At 36.6% G+C, this 19,580-nt stretch overlaps 1 protein-coding gene across 6 annotated transcripts in view; it reads right to left on the bottom strand.

Annotated features, from left to right (window-relative positions):
- ttyh2 (tweety family member 2) overlaps nucleotides 1–19,580 on the bottom strand; it is a 124,439-nt gene that overhangs the window by 16,875 nt on the left and 87,984 nt on the right. For all 6 annotated transcript variants that reach the window (XM_073917551.1, XM_009306863.5, XM_073917552.1 and 3 more), the window contains exons 4-7: nucleotides 19,135–19,355; nucleotides 15,176–15,271; nucleotides 8,820–8,892; nucleotides 578–647 (exon numbers count right to left, since the gene is read on the bottom strand). In XM_073917551.1, the coding sequence (XP_073773652.1) occupies nucleotides 578–647; nucleotides 8,820–8,892; nucleotides 15,176–15,271; nucleotides 19,135–19,355 (460 nt within the window). The remainder of the gene's footprint in view (nucleotides 1–577; nucleotides 648–8,819; nucleotides 8,893–15,175; nucleotides 15,272–19,134; nucleotides 19,356–19,580) is intronic.

Raw genomic sequence — 19,580 nt, 5'->3', positions numbered from 1 at the left:
AATTGTTTCTTCTTGCAGTCATTAAAGATTAAATGAAGCTTCAGATGCACAACATTCTCCATAAAGGACAGAAGAGCAGAGGCTATTTTTATCCATAAGATATATTCAGTATCTGGAGCTGCAGTTCTGCTTTAAGTCCTGCGAGCCGTGAAGCATCTGCAGCCTCTGAGGACTCAAATGTTACTGTGAGAGTCTCTGTCCTCCCGCACCTGAGGGAGACTCTGTCTGTCTCACTCAATATACTCAATATATAATGGCTGAGAACAGGATTAAACTTACATAATCACAGGAATGGCCGTTTTACAGATGTATTCAGTCACAGTGATTATAGAGCAGGATTAAAAGTCTCTCGGATATAGCCCTTTAGACTATTCAAGCATTTGATAGTGTAAAAAATGCCATTTCAGCCAATTTTTTTCACAAAAAAAAAAAAAAAAAAAAAAAAACTATAATCCTAATTCATAAAATGAAATTGAATGAGCTGGCCAGGGGTAGGTGTGTGCATGTGTGCATACATGTGTCTTTTCTCCTGTCAAACATATGTAGATAGTTTGGGAATAGATTGAGATACACTCACCTGAGCTGATAATGTCTTTTGTTTGGTTCATAAGAAATTTGTCTGGTGCCACACAGAAATCACTGGTGCCCTAAAACACAAGAAAAATGATGCACTAAACAAATAGAAATAAATAAACAAATGCATGATTATATATTATAATCTCTATTATTATTATTATTATTATTATTATTATTATTATTATTATTATAATTGATTATAATAATAACAAAAAACTAATGACAACAACATTATTATTATTATTATGATTATTATTATTGTTGTTGTTATTTATAACAACAATATTATTATTATTGTTGTGTTGCTATTGTTAATAATAATAACATTATAATAATGGCATTATTATTATTATTATTATTATCATCATCATTATTATTGTCATCATTATTATTATCATCATCATCGTCATCATCATCATTATTATTATCATCATCGTCATCATCATCATCATCATCATTATTATTATCATCATCATTATTATTATTTATCATCATCATTATTATTATTATCATCATCATTTTTATTATTATCATCATCATTATTATTATTATTATTATCATTATTATTATTACTATTATTATTATTATCATCATTTTTTTATTCATTTTCATTAATTTATTTTCAATGAATGATCATAAATGTCAAAAAATGTAAAAAAATCATTACAATCTATAATATTTTTTTTAATCAAGACATAATTTAAAATTAACGTATTCACATGATTACAAAACTTGAATTTTCCCCAGCAAATCTGTAGCACTTAATACAATACAGTTCCAAAGCAGGAAAATAGGTAGGAAGGGAACAAAAACACACAAAATAAAAATAAACAAATGAAAACTAAATTACAGATAATCAAATACGAGACAATATTTTTTTTTTGAAAAGCAGCTCTAAAAATCTATCTCCAGCTTAAGATCAATTCAGTGTTGATAACTAAAGCTTATCAATAAAAAATGATATATATAAAAATGATAATCATTAAAGTTACATATTAAAAATGTACTTAATCTTCAGTCAGACGAGCCTTTGGAAACTATTTAATATCAGACATATGCCTATTGTCAAAAAAATCTTTTTTTTTTCAGGACTCTTAAAAGTCAACTGCATTTATCTGTATCTGAAATGGTCACTTCTGCTCAACTAAATGCATTCTTGCTGAAGAAAAGTATTACTTTAATCTTTCTCTATGAAAGCTGTTGTATATATATATATATATATATATATATATATATATATATATATATATATATATATATATATATATATATATATATATATATATATGTTACATATAACATATATATATACACACACACACACACACAACATTTCTGTCTGGTTCTCAAATCTGATTGGCTGATAGCTGTGCAATATTCTGCAATATCAGAACTCCTACAGCCTTTTTGCCCTTTGTGTATGACTCCACCCACATACAGCCAGCAAAAAGCAGACACTACAGATCTAAAGTTTAAAAGATGCACGCTCAACTGTTTAACTGTCAGCTTATGATTTGAATCCGGAAGAAAGTAGTTTCTCATACAAAAGGGATTTTGAGACTCTCCATGTTTGATTTTGTTTTTATATACACCATTTTGCTGTCAGACTGTTGTATAAGCGCAATATCACACTCGTAGCAGTGCAATTTGGCTGTATATTTGGCCTGTGGCCTCGTGCCAACGCACGCCTCCCACCAGTGCCGATATACAGCCATACCGCACTGCTACTCATGTGATATTGCTCATATATATATATTCAGTAAATAAACTGCTTGTATGATTGTATTTAACCTAAACTCACTCTTGCTACAGCAGGATGTTTGGGGCAATAGGTGAAAGAACAGACAGGAAGGACACACCGATACAAACACACACACACACACACACACACACATACACACACACACACACACACACACACACTCCTGTAGACCTATGATATAAACTTATCTGTCTAACAGGAAACAAAACAGCACACGTGCCACATCACACACACTTTTCCATACAGGCAAAAGGAAACAGTGCTATAATGTCTAAGGAAATGCAGAAACATGACACAAACACTCTCACAAAAAAGTCAGCACATAAAGCTCCTCTGGCTGTGAAAGGAACGGGTAACTCTGTCAACAACACATTTGTGACACATTGTTCCCGTCTACCAGGTGTTTCTATGACAAAGCAAGAAAAATGAACTCAAAAATCCAGAATATACAACTGGTATTCCACTATAAAACAGTTTTATGTAAGGTAATATAACATAATAAAAATAATACAAACATATATTAGCAAATTACATGAATAGTTGTGCGATCTGTATGAATCTCTATCAATATGAACAACATAAAGATGCAAAGTTTCATTCATATTATACAGTTAAAACACCTACATCTATATTAATCATTCATTTTCCTTTAGCTTAGTCTCTTATTTATCAGGGGTCACCACAGTGGAATGAACCGCCAACCATTCTGGGAAATGTTTTACGCAGCGGATGCCCTTCCAGCCACAACTCAGTACTGGGAAACACGCATACACACTCACATTCACACACGCACACACGCACGCACACACGCACGCACGCACGCACGCACGCACGCACGCACGCACGCACGCACGCACGCACGCACGCACGCACGCACACACACACACACACACACACACACACACACACACACACACTACGGCCAATTTCACCTATATTGCATGTCTTTGGACTGTGGGAGAAACGGGAGCACCTAGAGGAAACCCATGCGATTGTGAACACGGAGATCATGCAAACTCCACACAGAAATGCCAACTGGACTCGAACCGGCGATCTTCTTGCTAAAAGGCGACAGTGCTAACCAATGAGCCAGCGTGTCACCTATATTATATTATATTATATTACATTACATTACATGATGTTATACTATATTATTCATTCATTCATTTTCTTGTCGGCTTAGTCCCTTTATTAATCCGGGGTCGCCACAGCGGAATGAACCGCCAACTTATCTAGCACGTTTTTACGCAGAGGATGCCCTTCCAGCCGCAACCTTGTATTATATTATGTTACAATTAATCATGATTAATCACATCTGAAGGAAAAGTTTGTATTTATTTGTGTGTTTGTGTGTGTGGTGTTATTTGAGTATGTGTATATAAATACACACATGCATGTATACATTTGATAAAATGTGTATGAATATTTATTATACAATAAATATACACAGTGCACACACACAAGACACACATATATTATGCAAATGCAAACTTTCATTTTGAATGTGGTTAATTGCTATTTCTTTATTTTGCTATTATATTAATCACTATTAATATAACCCAATTACATTAATATAATTTATCATTGATTGCTTTATTATTATTAGATATTAATCGTGATAATAGTTTCTGAAATTATATTTCATTATTATACTAATTATTTCACGGTTGCATTAATAACTATAAATATGTATAATAAAGTAATATTCATAATTGTATACATGCAAACATGCATTTATATATACAGTATACAATACAACAGACATCTATTATGCAAGTACAACATTTTACTTCAAATGAGATTAATCAGGAATGTGACAATATAATATAATATAATAATCTTTCATTACTTTTCTTGTCGGCTTAGTCCCATTATTAATCTGGGGTCGCCAAAGCAGAATGAACCGCCAACTTATCCAGCATGTTTTTATGCAGCGGATGCCCTTCCAGCCGCAACCCATCTCTGGGAAACATATTTTAATATAATAAAATACAATACAATAAAATAAAATACAATACAATAAAATGTAATATAATATAATATAATGTGATATAATATAATATAATGTGATATAATATAATATAATGTGATATAATATAATGTGATATAATATAATATAATGTGATATAATATAATATAATATAATGTGATAATATAATATAATATAATGTGATAATATAATATAATATAATATAATATAATATAATATAATATAATATAATGTGATATAATATAATAATATAATATAATATAATATAATATAATATAATATAATATAATATAATAATATAATATAATATAATATAATATAATATAATATAATATAATATAATATACTATAATATAATATAATATAATGTGATATAATATAATATGATATAATATAATATAATATGATATCATATAATATAATATAATGTGATATAATATAATATAATAATATAATATAATATAATATAATGTGATATAATATAATGTGATATAATATAATAATATAATATAATATAATATAATATAATATAATATAATATAATATAATGTGATATAATATAATAATATAATATAATATAATATAATATAATATAATATAATATAATATAATATAATATAATATAATATAATATAATATAATGTCGCTGGTTTGAGCCTGGGTCAGTTGCCGTTTCTGTGTGGAGTTTGCATGTTCTCCCCATGTTGGCGTGGGTTTCCTCCGGGTGCTCCGGTTTCCCCCACAGTACAAAGGCTTGCGCTATAGGTGAATTGAATAGGCTAATTCGGCCATGGTGTATATGTGAGAGTGTATGGGTGTTTCCCAGTGTTGGATTGCAGCTGGAAGGGCATCGGCTGCATAAAACATATGCTGGATAAGTTGGCGGTTCATTCTGCTGTGGCGACCCCTGATTAATAAAGGGACTAAGCCGAAAAGAAAGAACAATATAATATAATATCACAGTAAAGACTGTCGCCTGATTTCTGATGTCCACCCCTTCTATATTTGAAATTCCTCAGGTGCAAAGAAATCTAAGCCATTATCACTTGGCAACTCATTAGGAGCTTCTTCTTTTTTTCTACAGCAATATGCGAATATCATCTTTCAAGCATTCGCCTGATCCTCTTCTCAGAGCAAGGAAGTTTAAAGTCAAGTCCACATCCTGTTGAACTCCTGAGGCTCAATACCTTGTGTTATGCATTAATTCATTAGCCGTGAAGGCAGGATCAAAGCCCTGTGTGTGAGTGTGTGTGTGTGTGTGTGTGTGTGAGTCTAATGCCTGCAGGAAAGATGAGTTCATTACAGTGAGCGGAGCATGTCCACTGATGCTGAAGAGGTGGCACATCTACACTTCTCTGTTAATGAGCTGATAGGGGAAATACTGGCAACCTGAAAATAAAACTAATCTAGTTACACACAGAGCAACATAAACCCGTGAACAGTACACATGGTGTGCAAATAAGTGGATTCTGTTTCCAACATAAGTAATTATATTTTTGGTATTTTAATTTTTCCTGCAGTCTCCTTTTAAGAGGCACCTATTAGTACCTCTTTTTACAAGATTTAAGGGTGCTTTCACATCTGTAGTTCACTTCATTTGGTCCGGACCAAGGCCAATAAATGATACATTGTTGCATTTTCTGCCGTCTTTGGGTCGCTTTCACACCACACTGCTGGCTTTGGTCCGAAGCAGTTGAAAGGAACCAAAATGCAGTCATCTGACAAAATCCACATCTCTCATTGGCCAGATGTTGTTGAATATATTTCCTAAACTGCTTATTGATTGGTCAGAATTCACATGCGGGAAAATGCCAATGAACTCCCGCACGTAAACAAAACCGGCAGACACAAACTGTCCTTTTTACTCTGGAGGGACGACTGCGCTGACTGCAGTGGCATGGCAGAAAATGCGGAGGCCCCCCCGCAGGGATCACTGACGGGGCCCCCTGGTGGCGGAAGCGATCACAAATTAAGGAGCGGGGAAGGGAGGCGGGGTGGAGCGACAACGCGGGGAAGCCTTCACAAACTGAGGAGCGATCACAAACCGAAAGTAGCGAGAGCGTCAATGAGAACCGACGGCGAGGAACAGCGCGGTGCATCTTCTCCGGTATAAGCGTCAAGGAGAGATCAAATCAAGTCAACTTTGAGCTATGATATGATGCGGTTCGGCAGCAAGCAATCAGAATGAAGTAGTCCACCGCTTGAGAGGTGTTTAGAGAACACAGACCTGTGAATTTTGGTTCCGACCACAGTTGTTCCCAAGAGTTTGATTATTGCGGTTGCCAGATTTTCAATTATTGAAAATCGCGACGACGCAGGGCCGTGGGCCCGTCCGCTACGGCACTGACTGACTGACTGTATGCCTGCTTTTAAAACGCTGTCAACAAATATTTTTCCTCCATATCCCATAATACACAGCGCATCGGCCTACGGCAGCTGGATTAGTCCAAAAGTCACAGTACTTTTTGTGGTTGGACCTGTTTTAGTACGGATCATATTCTCACCACAAACTAACCGCTCCAGGGTTCATTTGAAAGCGTACCGAGACCACCTCTTCAAGCAGGTCTCAGTATGCTTATTTGGTCCGCTTTCGTACTCGAGTACGATTGCTGCATTCTCACCTGCCCAAACGAACCGCACCAAAAGTGAAAACGAACTCTAGTGCGATTCAATCGAACTAAATTAGGCAGGTGTAAAAGCACCCTAAAATAAGTATCTTATGTCCCTAGAGTTTGTGTGTGTTGAACTCAAAATGGGCCTGAAATAATGATTTATAACTCTTAGAAATTGCCCTTTTTTACATTTTGATCCTAATTGTGCGATTTTGTAGACTGCCACTTTAAATTGAAATGAGATTGTGTTTCCTGAACTTTTTTTTTTGTCAAAAGAAGGCGGAGCTACAAATGCAAATACAAATCTGTCAGCATAATGGCAGATTTAAAACAAGACTAACATCCTATGCTAATGAGGGAGAGATCTTCACTAATGGCAGGGCTCAACAAAAAGGACTGCCACAGCTTGCAAGACGTTCGGGACAGTATACAGAATGATTACTGGACCGATCGGGGCCAGTGCTGCCTTGACATTAAAGTTTAATTTGGCTGTGACTGTTTGTCAATTGCGTGCTTCCATGCCCAGATGTTTGTTTCGAAACCTGTCTCGTTTGCCCAGTAAGCGCGGTTCATGGGATATGTGAATCCCGCAAATCGTGCTCGAGTCATCCCAGAGATGGGTTGCGGCTGGAAGGCCATCCGCTGCGTAAAACATGTGCTGGATAAGTTGGCGGTTCATTCCGCTATGGCAACCCCAGATTAGTAAAGGGACTAAGCCGAAAAGAAAATGAATGAATGAATATTGGTAGATAATGCATGAGTTGTATTATCTTACTTAGAAAAATCTCACTTGCCAAACACACAAGCACACACGGTACTGTCTAAAATACAGCAGGTGCTTCCACTTGGTTTGCTTTCTCGATGGCTATAATTGGTTTGTGGGCTGCTGTTTAAATGCATTTACAAGCTGCCAGTTATTGTTATGAGCAGGAAAATAAGTGTTTGGAGAGTGACTGAGAGAAACAGTATGGAATAGAAAATAGATTTAAAAGTAAAAGAAATCAAGCTCAGCCACAAAACATTGGCCAATTTCGATTTTCTAAATGCACTCCGATGAAGCCCTTTTAGCTCAATTAAACCTAAATGAAGCCTAAACTAAAAACCCAAAGACAAAAAAAAAGCTATGAACAGTGCATCAACACTGCCTGATTTAATACAATTTTATTGGATTTAATCTGATTGCAATGCACTAAACTCATCGAGGCTGTCAACAAAATGCTTTTGGGAAGTCTTCAGTCTTACTTTACATGCATGCCGTCATATTTAAGCTTGGACAATGTTTTCAGTGAGCTCTGTTCTCAAAATTGCATTTCATTTCCTACCCAAAAAGATCAAACACATCACAAGATTCCTCTTTCAGAGTCTTCCCGAGACCACTAACTATTAGCGTATAAAAAAGGGTATTATATGTGGTTTTACAAAACTAGAAAAGATCAGAGACCATGTGTGAATCGTAAAATAAGAGAAATCCAACAGTGATTTTAGATTCCCAGCCATTTATTTGATTCCCTCCTCCTCTATTGATGTGGTGTAATGAAATCGGCCGCAATTTAACTTTTTTCCCCCCAATAAACACAAAAACCTCAGTGACTCTGCTAGCAAGCACACCCACATCAAATGCAATAAATTGAAAATGTATCACCTCCTGCAGGCAAGCGGACTGCAGTTGCCTGCTATTTGTCATGCTATGCCATATAAACGAGCTTGTGATAGGAATGGACTTGCGGTGACCCTCAATAAGTACACACATACAAAGCAAACAACATTAAATACAGACATACTAGGTTGATTTCTGAATATGTGATGGAGAAACTGAGAATGAGATGTCTTGAATTGTCAATGTTGCTAAACAGAATGACTTGCTGGCTGGTATACTCACCACTGCAGTGGCCACATCAGCTCCGAGAGACGCCCAGCTGAGTATCAGAGTCAAGACCCCAAACACCATCATCCTGCACACACACACACCATAAACAGTATCAAGAATTAAATCATTGAGAATTTAATCATTGTTAATGTCATACTGAAATTGTGGTTGTCTGTAAATTTCTTTGTTTGTCCTTTATTTAGGACCAAAATACACGGTGCCACCAGAAAGACAACTACATTTTAGTTGTATCTTACTGAGACCAGAGAGATGCACTTTTTATCCAATTAATGTTGTTTTGATTATATTTTTACGTTTCTAGCATAGATGGAATACTAACTTTATTCATTGTTAATAATGAATAATCATTGTACACTCAGCGGCCACTTTATTGGGTACACTTGCCCAACTACTTGTTAACCTAATTTTCTAATCAGCAAATCACATGGCAGCAACTCAATGCATTTAGGCATGTAGACATGGTCAAAACGATCTGCTGCAGACCCTTTAAACTCAGCATCAGAATGGGGAAGAAAGGTGCTGTAAGTTACTTTGAACGTGACATGGTTGTTGGTGCCAAACTGGCTGGTCTGAGTATTTCATAAACTGCTGATTGACTGGGATTTACACGCACAACCATTTCTAGGGTTTACAGGGAATGGTCTGAAAAAGAGAAAATATCCAGTGAGTGGCAGTTCAGTGGGCGCAAACGCCTTGTTGATGCCAGAAATTAGAGGAGAATGGCCAGACTGGTTCTAGCTGATAGAAAGTCGTTACAACAGAGGTATGTAGAAGAGCATCTCTGAACGCACAACACATCGAACCTTGAAGAGGATGGGCGACGGCAACAGACAACCACACCAGGTGCCACTGCTGTCGGCTAAGAACAGGAAACTGAGGCTACAATTCGCACAGTCTCACCAAAGTTGGACAATAGAAGATTGGAAAAACGTTGCCTGGTCTGATGAGTCTCGATTACTGCTGCGACATTCTAATACTAGCATCAACAACATGAAAGCATGGATTCATCCTGCCTTGTATAAATGGTTCAGGTTGGTAGTGATGGTGATGGTTTGGGGTATATTTTCTTGGCACACTTTGGGTCTATTAGTACCAATTGAGCATTGTGTCAATGTCACAGTCTACCTAAGTTTTGTTGCTGACCATGTCCATCCCATTATGACCACAGTGTACCTTCTGATGGCTACTTCCAGCAGGATAACACACTATGTCAGAAAGTGCGAATAATCTGGTTTCTTGAACACGACAATGAGTTCACTGTACTAAAATGGCCTCCACAGTCACCAAATCTCAATCCAGTAGAGCACCTTTGCTCTATTGGATGTGGCGGAACGGGAGATTAGCATCATGGATGTACAGCCGACAAATATGCAGCAACTGCATGACGCTATCATGTCAATATGGACCAACATCTCTCAAAGGAATATTTCCAGTACCTTACTGAATCTATGCCAAGAAGGATTAAGGCAGTTCTGAAGGCAAAATGGGGGTTCAACCCGGTACTAGTAAGGTGTACCTAATAAAGTGGCCGGTGAGTGAACATGTGCATGTATGTATGCTGTGTGTACTAATGTTTGTAATTACGCATGCTTGTATTTATGCATGTGCTAACTAATTAATGCACTCATTTGTTTCTTTTTCTTTCCATATTCTATGTATATTTTGAATTCCAGACTCTGCTATAAATAGTCATAAATAAATAAATGTTTTAATTAAAGCATTTTAGCATTACAATATAGGTGTGAATGCATTTAATTATCATAAAGCAGATGCAAAAATAATGCTCAAGAGAAACAACGTCTTAGGTGCCCATTTATGCTTTTTTTCAGATTATGGTGGATAATGTCGAAGTTTATTTATGTAAAAAGAAGTCTGCAGTGTTTTTTATAGATCAAAGTGCATTAATTGAGTTATTGCCTGCCAAATTCTAAAACATCCTGAAGTGAGCTTTCAGAAATTCTTGTACACTGTAAAACCCCAAAAGTGAAGCAAACTCAAACTATTTGAGGAAGCCAATAGCAACAAATCATTTAAGTTCAAAAACTAGTTCTAATAAGTTCTGTGAACTTAATCGAAGTAAACGAACGAAGTAAACTAAGCAATTTGAGCACAGTAAAACCCAATAAAAGAACTCAAACCAAATGAGTACTGTAAAACCCAGTAAGTTAGGGCAACTCAAACCGTTTGAGTAAAAAAAAACTAATCTATTTGAGTACTGTGAACTTACTCCATTTAAGTTGAAGTAATGAGGTATTTAACTCATTACCTTAAACACTGAGTTCAAAACTCTTTTCAAATGAGTAGAATTAACTTTCAGTCAATTTTGAGTTAACTACACTCATTTCCTCTGATAAAGTTGACTGTTGGGTTTTACAGTGTAGTAATTATTCATGCACAAAAACAGCCAGTCCAATCTAGGGCTGCACTATACTGGGAAAATATGCAATCTGTGATATCATTGTAAAGTGTTAACAATATATTACAATAACAATATTTTTATCAATGTAACTAACTATTATACTAATTACTTTATCATCCTTTAAAAAAATTATCATACTAAATAAACAAGTAATAGATTTTTTTCTAAGCTAATTAAAAAAAAAAAAACATTGTCAAGGTGAAAACATTTAAACTTTTAAACACCACCAATGACTGAAAGCATCAGTAGAAATTCAGATTTTTATTTGGCTGTTGTCATTTTGCTCTCTCGGCATTAGTGTTTATTACAAGCTCTAGGTTCTCCTAAAAGCAGCTAGAGGTGGGGGTGAAGATAGTAAAGGCTGCATCTGATTGGTCAGATTTGAATAAACAACCTATGCATACAGCACACAAATGCCTGGCACATTAAACTAAATTTATTGCACTTTCCTGCGCTATGGATATTGCATATTTTATTATTCAGATATAGAATTGTTTTTTTGTATAATATGCTGCCCTAGCCTGGTCTTTATTTGCTGTTCACAACCAACATCTACCTTGACCCTCAAACACTAGAGGAGTTTAGTAATCACGGTTTGTGTTGTTGCCATATTGAGAAGAAATCCAAATTGCAAACCTTTCCTAAGAGGACTTGTGCTTAAGCTAATATAGTAAGATGCAGTATAGTAATGGGTAGTTGGTTTCTGAAATGCACTGCAATTGGAAGACCAATCACAACAGAGTAGATGCTCAGAAAGGCGGGCTTAAGAGACTTGAACAAGCCATTTTAGACACTGTAAGAAACAAGTTGATGCTACAATGTTTAATAAGAGTAAATATATGTAAAATTAAATGTTTATAAACTCAAATGGATGAGCAACACAGCGGCTCAGTGGTTAGCTCTGTGGCCTCACAGTGAGAAGGTCTCTGGTTCCTGTCCTGGCTGGGTCAGTTGGCATTTCTGTGTGGAGTATGCATGTTCTCCCCCGATTTGGCGTGGGTTTCCTACAGATGCTCAGTTTTTTTTTTCTCCACAGTTCAAAGACATGCAGTGTAGGTGAATTGAATAAACTAAATTGGCCGTAGTATGTGTGTGTGTGTGAATGAGTGTGTATGGGTGTTTCCCAGTACTGGGTTGCAGCTGGAAGGGCATCCGCTGTGTAAAACATGCTGGATAAGTTGGTGCTTCCTTCCGCTGTGGCAACCCTTGATGAATAAAGGAACCTATTGTACTGTCGGTGACCTCCTCCTTTTCTTTATGCAAACAGACATGGTATTTTGGGAAGTAAATTAGTTCTTTGGGGTGTAATTTTTTTTGTCGTTTGTTTTTTTTTTTTTGTTGTATTAACAAGATATTTGAGTGGACAGAACCACTTTCAGCCCACTGAGCTTATCCTATATATATATATATATATATATATATATATATATATATATATATATATATATTTTTTTTTTTTTTTTTTTTTTCCCTACATAAATTACAGTTTTTTTTACCATGTATAGTATACAAGAATTTGACCTCAACTTTAAATCACTCTTAGCCTCAGCCCTTTTTATAAGACTGCCGAACACGTCCAATGTTTTATATTAAATTGAACGTGACAGCAATAATTTTGTATTCAGAAATGACACGCTTTCCACTTTAGAAAATATTACACAGCAAAACCCAGCTGATAATTGAACAAGCACTGCTATCTATCAGTTTCTTTAATGTCACTTGAATAGGAACTGCAGTGAAGCTCAACACTCTGTTCTCTTTCACGTTACTTTCAAGAAAATCCTTTGAGAATGAAGAGAACATTTTATTTGCTGTTCTTTTTGCTTTGATCCTTATTTTAATTAACTTGTTTCTATTCAATATTATGTCGTAACTTTTTAAATGGGGTCACATCATGCATTTTTTTATTGCTGTTTTTCTTCCCTGAGATACATTTTCGCCTACATATTAGTTAGATGAGTGTTATAAAACCCTTAAAATTCAATGCTTTTTGTTTTTCACTGCAGTTTTTGCTTATTTTTAACAAATGCTACCTGAACCTCAAAAGCAGTCCAAAGGGTATTTTTTTTGGGGGAAATTGAGATTTAAACATGAACTTAATAAATAAGCTTTCTGTTGATGTACGGTTGGTTAGGAGAATATTTATAGGACAATATTCAACACAGGCTCATTGTGAATATGTACCCGATCTGCATTTCTGGAGAGCGTGAATTATGTAGCCAGAGGTACATATAGTATAGAGGTGTGGACCTATACTGGTCTCACGGTTTGGTTACAATTATCATGCCATCGATTCGGTTTAATTCGATATCTCTGTGCATCACAGTGCATTGTCGATGCTTTCCATACACAGTTGTATATTTCACAGCACAGCCATTATTGTATTAAAAATGAACAGTATAGCAATATTTCTAAACTGCTTGTAATACAATTTTGTCCTTTAATACAAACAGTCAGATATATAAACTGAACCTTTAAACAACACACACATTTATATCAAATAAACAAATATAAATATCCAGCTTGTATTCTGAGTCCTGTCTAGCAAGTCTTTCTTACACCCATATGATTGGTCACGTGCTCAACAGAAAGGTCTGCGATTGGCTCTTATGTGCTGGCGCTCTTTACAGATGAAGGACACAGAAAAATGGCAGCAGCAATCACAGCTGATCTATGATAAAAAACTCTGCACACACGCGCTCGTGTCTGTTGCCAGAAGTATCACTGAACAGCCGAAAGGATAGGAAAAGTCCCGCCAGCAGGTCAAACGGGCCACAATAAGAGAGAGAAATGGAGTTTACTTTCATTCTCTCAATTGCAGTGAAATGGGGGCTTCTGCTGTGTCAGTGAAAGAGTGTCCAGCAAACACACACGCAGAGAAATTGTGCATAGTTTCTGCGTTTTTAAGTAGTTGGAGCAATGTAAATACTCGCGCTCGCCTCCCTCGCCATAGTAAGCTACAACGACATAGCGCATATGAGATGACATCAGTACATAATAACCGGTTGTGATTATTAATGAACCGATTTCGAATTGTCTGTGTCTGCATCGCGGTGCACCACAGAAACAATTAATTTTGACACCCCTAATATAGTATGTATGGTACAGAGGTATTGTCTTTAAAATGAATGCTACAGGGTAGTATGACGCCGCTGATGGCTTCTGTTTCTTTCTCATTACCAGCTTACCTAAATGTGTATTGCTTTTCCGGTAATACCAGTTTGCCAAGAGGCTCGCTGCATATGTCGTATGAGTTGACCCCGATGATGTGGTTCAAGTCCAATAAAGAAGGTTTCCAGAAAGCAGGTAAAACAAAAGTAAAAAAAAATAATAATAAATGAGCAAATAACTAGGTGACAATGTGGTACGATCTGAAAACTGGGTAAAAATTAGGCAGCCGTGAGTGCTTTTCTTTTTCTGGATTGATTTTGAAAAGTGGGTGGGTGGGTCAATCGGTGCCTTTGAAAACACAATCGGTTGGGTGTAGAAAATGTTCTGGGTGGGTGAGTTGGTGGTCGGTCGGTCGGTCAGTCAGTCAGTCAGTCGGTCGGTCGGTCGGTCGGTCGGTCGGTCGGTCGGTCGGTCGGTCGGTCAGTCAGTCAGTCAGTCAGTCAGTCGACAGCAGCCTCTGGTCGATTTACGTGAGAAGAGCAGGCATGAATGGCACTCGCAAGAGAAATTTGAGACCTGAAAAAGCATACCAAGTGGCCTCTGGTGGATTTGCGAAAACAAAAGCTGCAAAAAAACGTAGCTCTTGGGATGTATTTCGCACTCTCCAGAAATGTATGCAAGGGTATGCATCCATAATAAGCCTGGGTTGACAATATTTGGCTGAGACACATCTATTTAAAAATCTAATATAACAGATATGACTCAAAGTTCTCAAATCTTTTCATGGTAATGAGATGTACTCAAGGTTTGTACTCACGTAGTCAGCAACCAGCGAGATTGTTTGGCCAGACCCAGACAAGCAGCAAGACAGATGATCAGATCCAAGATCAGTATCAAAAGGTACGTCAACCACCTTTAGAAGAAAGAAAAGTCAGCACTGAATGAATAAATACATACATGATCTGAGAATTCACTGAATCTATTGCCAGGCTTAAAAAATGTTAATCAAGATGTGACATAAATAAAGGAAATAAGAGAAAAGAATTTTGGGGAGCCAAAATGAAGAAAACTTTTTTAAAAATATCTCCAGTTTGAGTTTTTGGTCCCACTTTATATTAAGTGGCACATTGTACTTATTGTGTAAATACATGTATTTACTGTGTACTTATGCTTGATTAAATACCTTTATGTAATTACATCTGTAATTAACTTTTGTAATTCCATTTGTAAATACACTGTTGACCATCCCTTAAACCTTAACCCACCCTAAAACCTACCCATGCCACTAAATCTATCCATAACCCAACCTCTATCCCAACTCAAAAGCACCACAAGTGTTCTCAAATACATTATAAACACAGTAAGTACATTGCATTTATTTTTCTGATGTAAGTACATAATAGTTAGGGACACTTCATATAAAGTGGGACCGAGTTTTTTTTCACGTTAAACTCATCTTTTGGTTCTTATTTTATTTGTCATATTTTACCCTTTCCTCTGCGTTTATTTTCTATACTGACGTCAAAAAAGATCTGGGTGTCTCCTGAGCTACAAAAGTACAACCTCTAAACACTAAAACCTTATTGTTGATGTGTGTGTGTGTGTGTGTGAGTGTGTGTGTGTGTGTGTGTGTGTGTGTGTGTGTGTGTGTGTGTGTGTGTGTGCGCGCAAAGCCACTTCAGAGAGCTCTCGGTCTCTGAAAATAATTCATAATAGATGAACAACTTCTATAGGTATTAATATTTCATACGCTGAAGTCTTGTCATAAGAGAATATATGAACACGTCTCTTTCTATAAACCCCTCTTAGACACAAGCACACCCATGTTCAACATTAACCCCGTCACGTGTCAGCAATATTAATATATCCCCTTTCAAAGATGAACTTTTCTGGCAAACGAAACTAAAGGACGGTGATCGTCATCACTTATCGCGCTGTCATCTGCAATCTTACAGGAATATTAGTCCAGCGCTGGAGGATGTTCTGATGGATGACCAGCGGTGAAGCCGAACCAGTAAATAACTAGTGATCTATAGAGTCTAACAGCAGGAAATGGCTTGCAATAGAACAATAAAACACACTATACTCACACAGTCATGCATTAGCAGTTGATGGACTACTTTGGCATTTCACTTAGTTAAAATATGAGGATTCAAGGATGTAACACTTCAGGAACACTTTACTTGAATGGGGTGTTCATAAGACACTTTTATAATCATGACATTACACATCTCATGGAATATGAAGGAGACTTTATGCATGTTTATATGCCAATACGATACCTCAGTTTTGTCCTTTTAAATGCAAAATGACATTGTCACAGATGTCTTTGATATGACACATAATTATGTAAGAGTGCGTTTTTCCCCACCCACCAAATTGATTGAGAGGCGCCATGTTGCTATAATAACATGTAAACACATGTCCACAGTACATTTTTTTGCAAATTAACTGGGATTTAAATATCAGTTTCAACTCTTCGTAATTTTCATAAGCTTAAAACATTTTTAAAACAGAGCATGTTTGTAATAAAATTGCTATGTAATTCTTAATCGCTATAATCACCATGCCCCCAAATGCTAATATTTGTGCGTGTGTGTGTGTGTACTGCAAATGACATTTGTGTGTGACTCATCATTTCAAAAAGGCTTGAATAAACCACCACAAACACATTAAATAAACTTACTTGGTGTTTCTGACTAAAGTGCTGCGTTTCGGCTTTATCCATGGCTGTCTTTATCACTGACTGCTGTTTATCTGATGTGACGCATGATAATTAGACAAACGTGGGTGGAGAAAAGCAGATTATTTGCATTTAAAGCCACATGCTACAAAAACAGCTATACTGTACTCATTCATTCATTCATTTTCTTTTCGGCTTAGTCCCTTTATTAATCTGGGGTCACCACAGGGGAATGAACCACCAACTTATCCAGCCTATGTTTTACACATATGTTTTATCACTAGGAAACACCCATACACTCCCACTTACACACATACACTACAGACTTTAGCTTACTCAATTCATCTGTACCGCATGTCTTTAGACTTGTGAGGGAAAAAAGGAGCACCCGGAAGAAAACCCACGCGAACACGGGGACAAAATGCAAACTCCACTCAGAAACGCCAACTGACCCAGCCAAGGCTCAAACCAACGACGTTCTTGCTGTGCCACAGCGTCGCCAATACAGTGTACTAAGACACCAAATTGGGCAGATTCTAGAGGCTATAATAAATTATCTGATGGGAGTTTTGAGCTGACACTTTACAGACACATTCTACAGACACCAAAGGCTTAGCTTACATCTTGTAAAGGTTGTAAAATAGGTGCCATTTAAGGACTTTTTAAAGCACCGTTAATTTGAAATCAGACACCTTTGTGATTCATGCCCCAGCATATGTTGCACCATGTCAAATGACACTGTTAAACACATTATAATAACAAATATGTGAATTGTGTTTTGAACTGACTTAAACTGGCACACTCAGAAGAACCATAATATTAATATTAAATCTTAAAAAAGGGGTAAACTATGTGCCCTTTAAAGAAACAAAATAAATAAAAATAATAAAAGCAAAAACAATCCAGTCCAATGTGCAGAAGCCTGTTTCAAAATTAAAAATAAAGTTGACTCAACTTTAAACTTTAAGGCAACTTGCTGCACAGCTTTTTTGAGTTGACTCTACTTTTAACCCGAGTACTGCACTCAATTTGAGGTAAAACAACTCAAAAAGCTCTGCAGCAAGATGCCTTACAATTTTAAGTTGAGTCAACTTTTTTTACAGTAGTCAACGACAGGTGATTTCCATAATTGTCAGGAAACTCCACTAACGTCACAGGACGTCACAGTCAAGTTGTCATTACAAAGACAAACTGAAGTCACCTTTGCATTGAAGGAATGTTTGATGATTTAAACTTCATCTTATGCATTAATAGACTAATCCTTGCATTAATAGTTTAATTCTGTTTTTAACTACTTGCATGACCCTATGCTGATGTGTTTATCCTCATACAACCTTATGTGCTAACCTCATATAATTTTGCTCCATAACAGCTGTGCCTTTGCGTGACTGAAACCAAGAAGCTAACTCCTCTGTACTCGTTATTAACTTAATGTTACATTTTTTGTTCCAGAGTGTGCTCATTTACAGGAACAATCACGTGCAGGAGGAGCTCAAGATCACTCTCTTGCAGGCTCTGTTATGTGTATGCGTAACTTTTTCTGTGCAGATTTGCTGTTCTGCTTAACAACTGATGATTGAATTGATGTTGGAACTGATCTGGATGGAGGATCTTTCTACCTGAAGTGCCCCTGGGCGGGGCCGAAGGGAAATCGGCGATATATACTTGGCTGCAAGGGTTAGAGTGATGTGGAATGCCCACATGTGAACCTCATACTGTAAAGGGTTTATTCTGCAGCCCAGAGTACTCTGTATGCTTTATCCATTTGATTCATTAAATTAATTTAAACTTATTTGAAGCCTCTGACCGATCATTGAACCTGGGGGACTAGGGGATAGTTCAACAGCATTTAAAATGACATAACTGAGCGCATCACACTTAACGACAGTTGCCATCATAAAGCATGCCTAATATCTCATTTGTATTCATGACTTTATTTTATGATGATAAAGGTGGAATAATGACCTCCTTTAAATACCTCCTTCAAGTAAAGTGTTACCAAAATATCATAATAATTTTTTTCCAGCTGCAAAACAAGAGTAGAAAACAAACCTATACGAGAAAACACTGTGGATTAAAGTTGTCAACAATACCTGTAGTACTCCACGTATGCAGTCTGGTCAGCGATGGCGGCCAGGTCTACTTTAGCTTTTTCCCAGTCTGGAAGTCCCAGCAGCTGTTTAATGATGTTGTCTGACATCTGTTGCATGAAATGTAGCGTCTGCACAAAATCTCCTCGCGTGGCGAAGATCTCGCCCAGCCGAGACAGATGATCATTCAGACTGCTCTGCATGCCTCCCATAGTACCCGTCACCTGTGAGAAGGAATATTACAGTGAGCTAAATCAGATATGCTTTTGTGATTTTCAGAAACACGGGGGTCAACAGCTGGTCCTTTATATACATTCTGCAAGAAAACTGACTGATTCTGTAATGCTGATATTTACAGTGTGTGTTGTAACCTGGTCCTGCAGTTTGCAGTCAGTTAATCTAAAACCCTCCACCTTCCCCAGAATGGCCTGTCTAAATGTGCTACAGGA

The sequence above is a fragment of the Danio rerio genome, chromosome 12, assembly GCF_049306965.1.
Source record: "Danio rerio strain Tuebingen ecotype United States chromosome 12, GRCz12tu, whole genome shotgun sequence".
Classification (NCBI taxonomy): Eukaryota; Metazoa; Chordata; class Actinopteri; order Cypriniformes; family Danionidae; genus Danio; species Danio rerio.
This window is presented reverse-complemented; position numbering and strand designations above follow the sequence as displayed.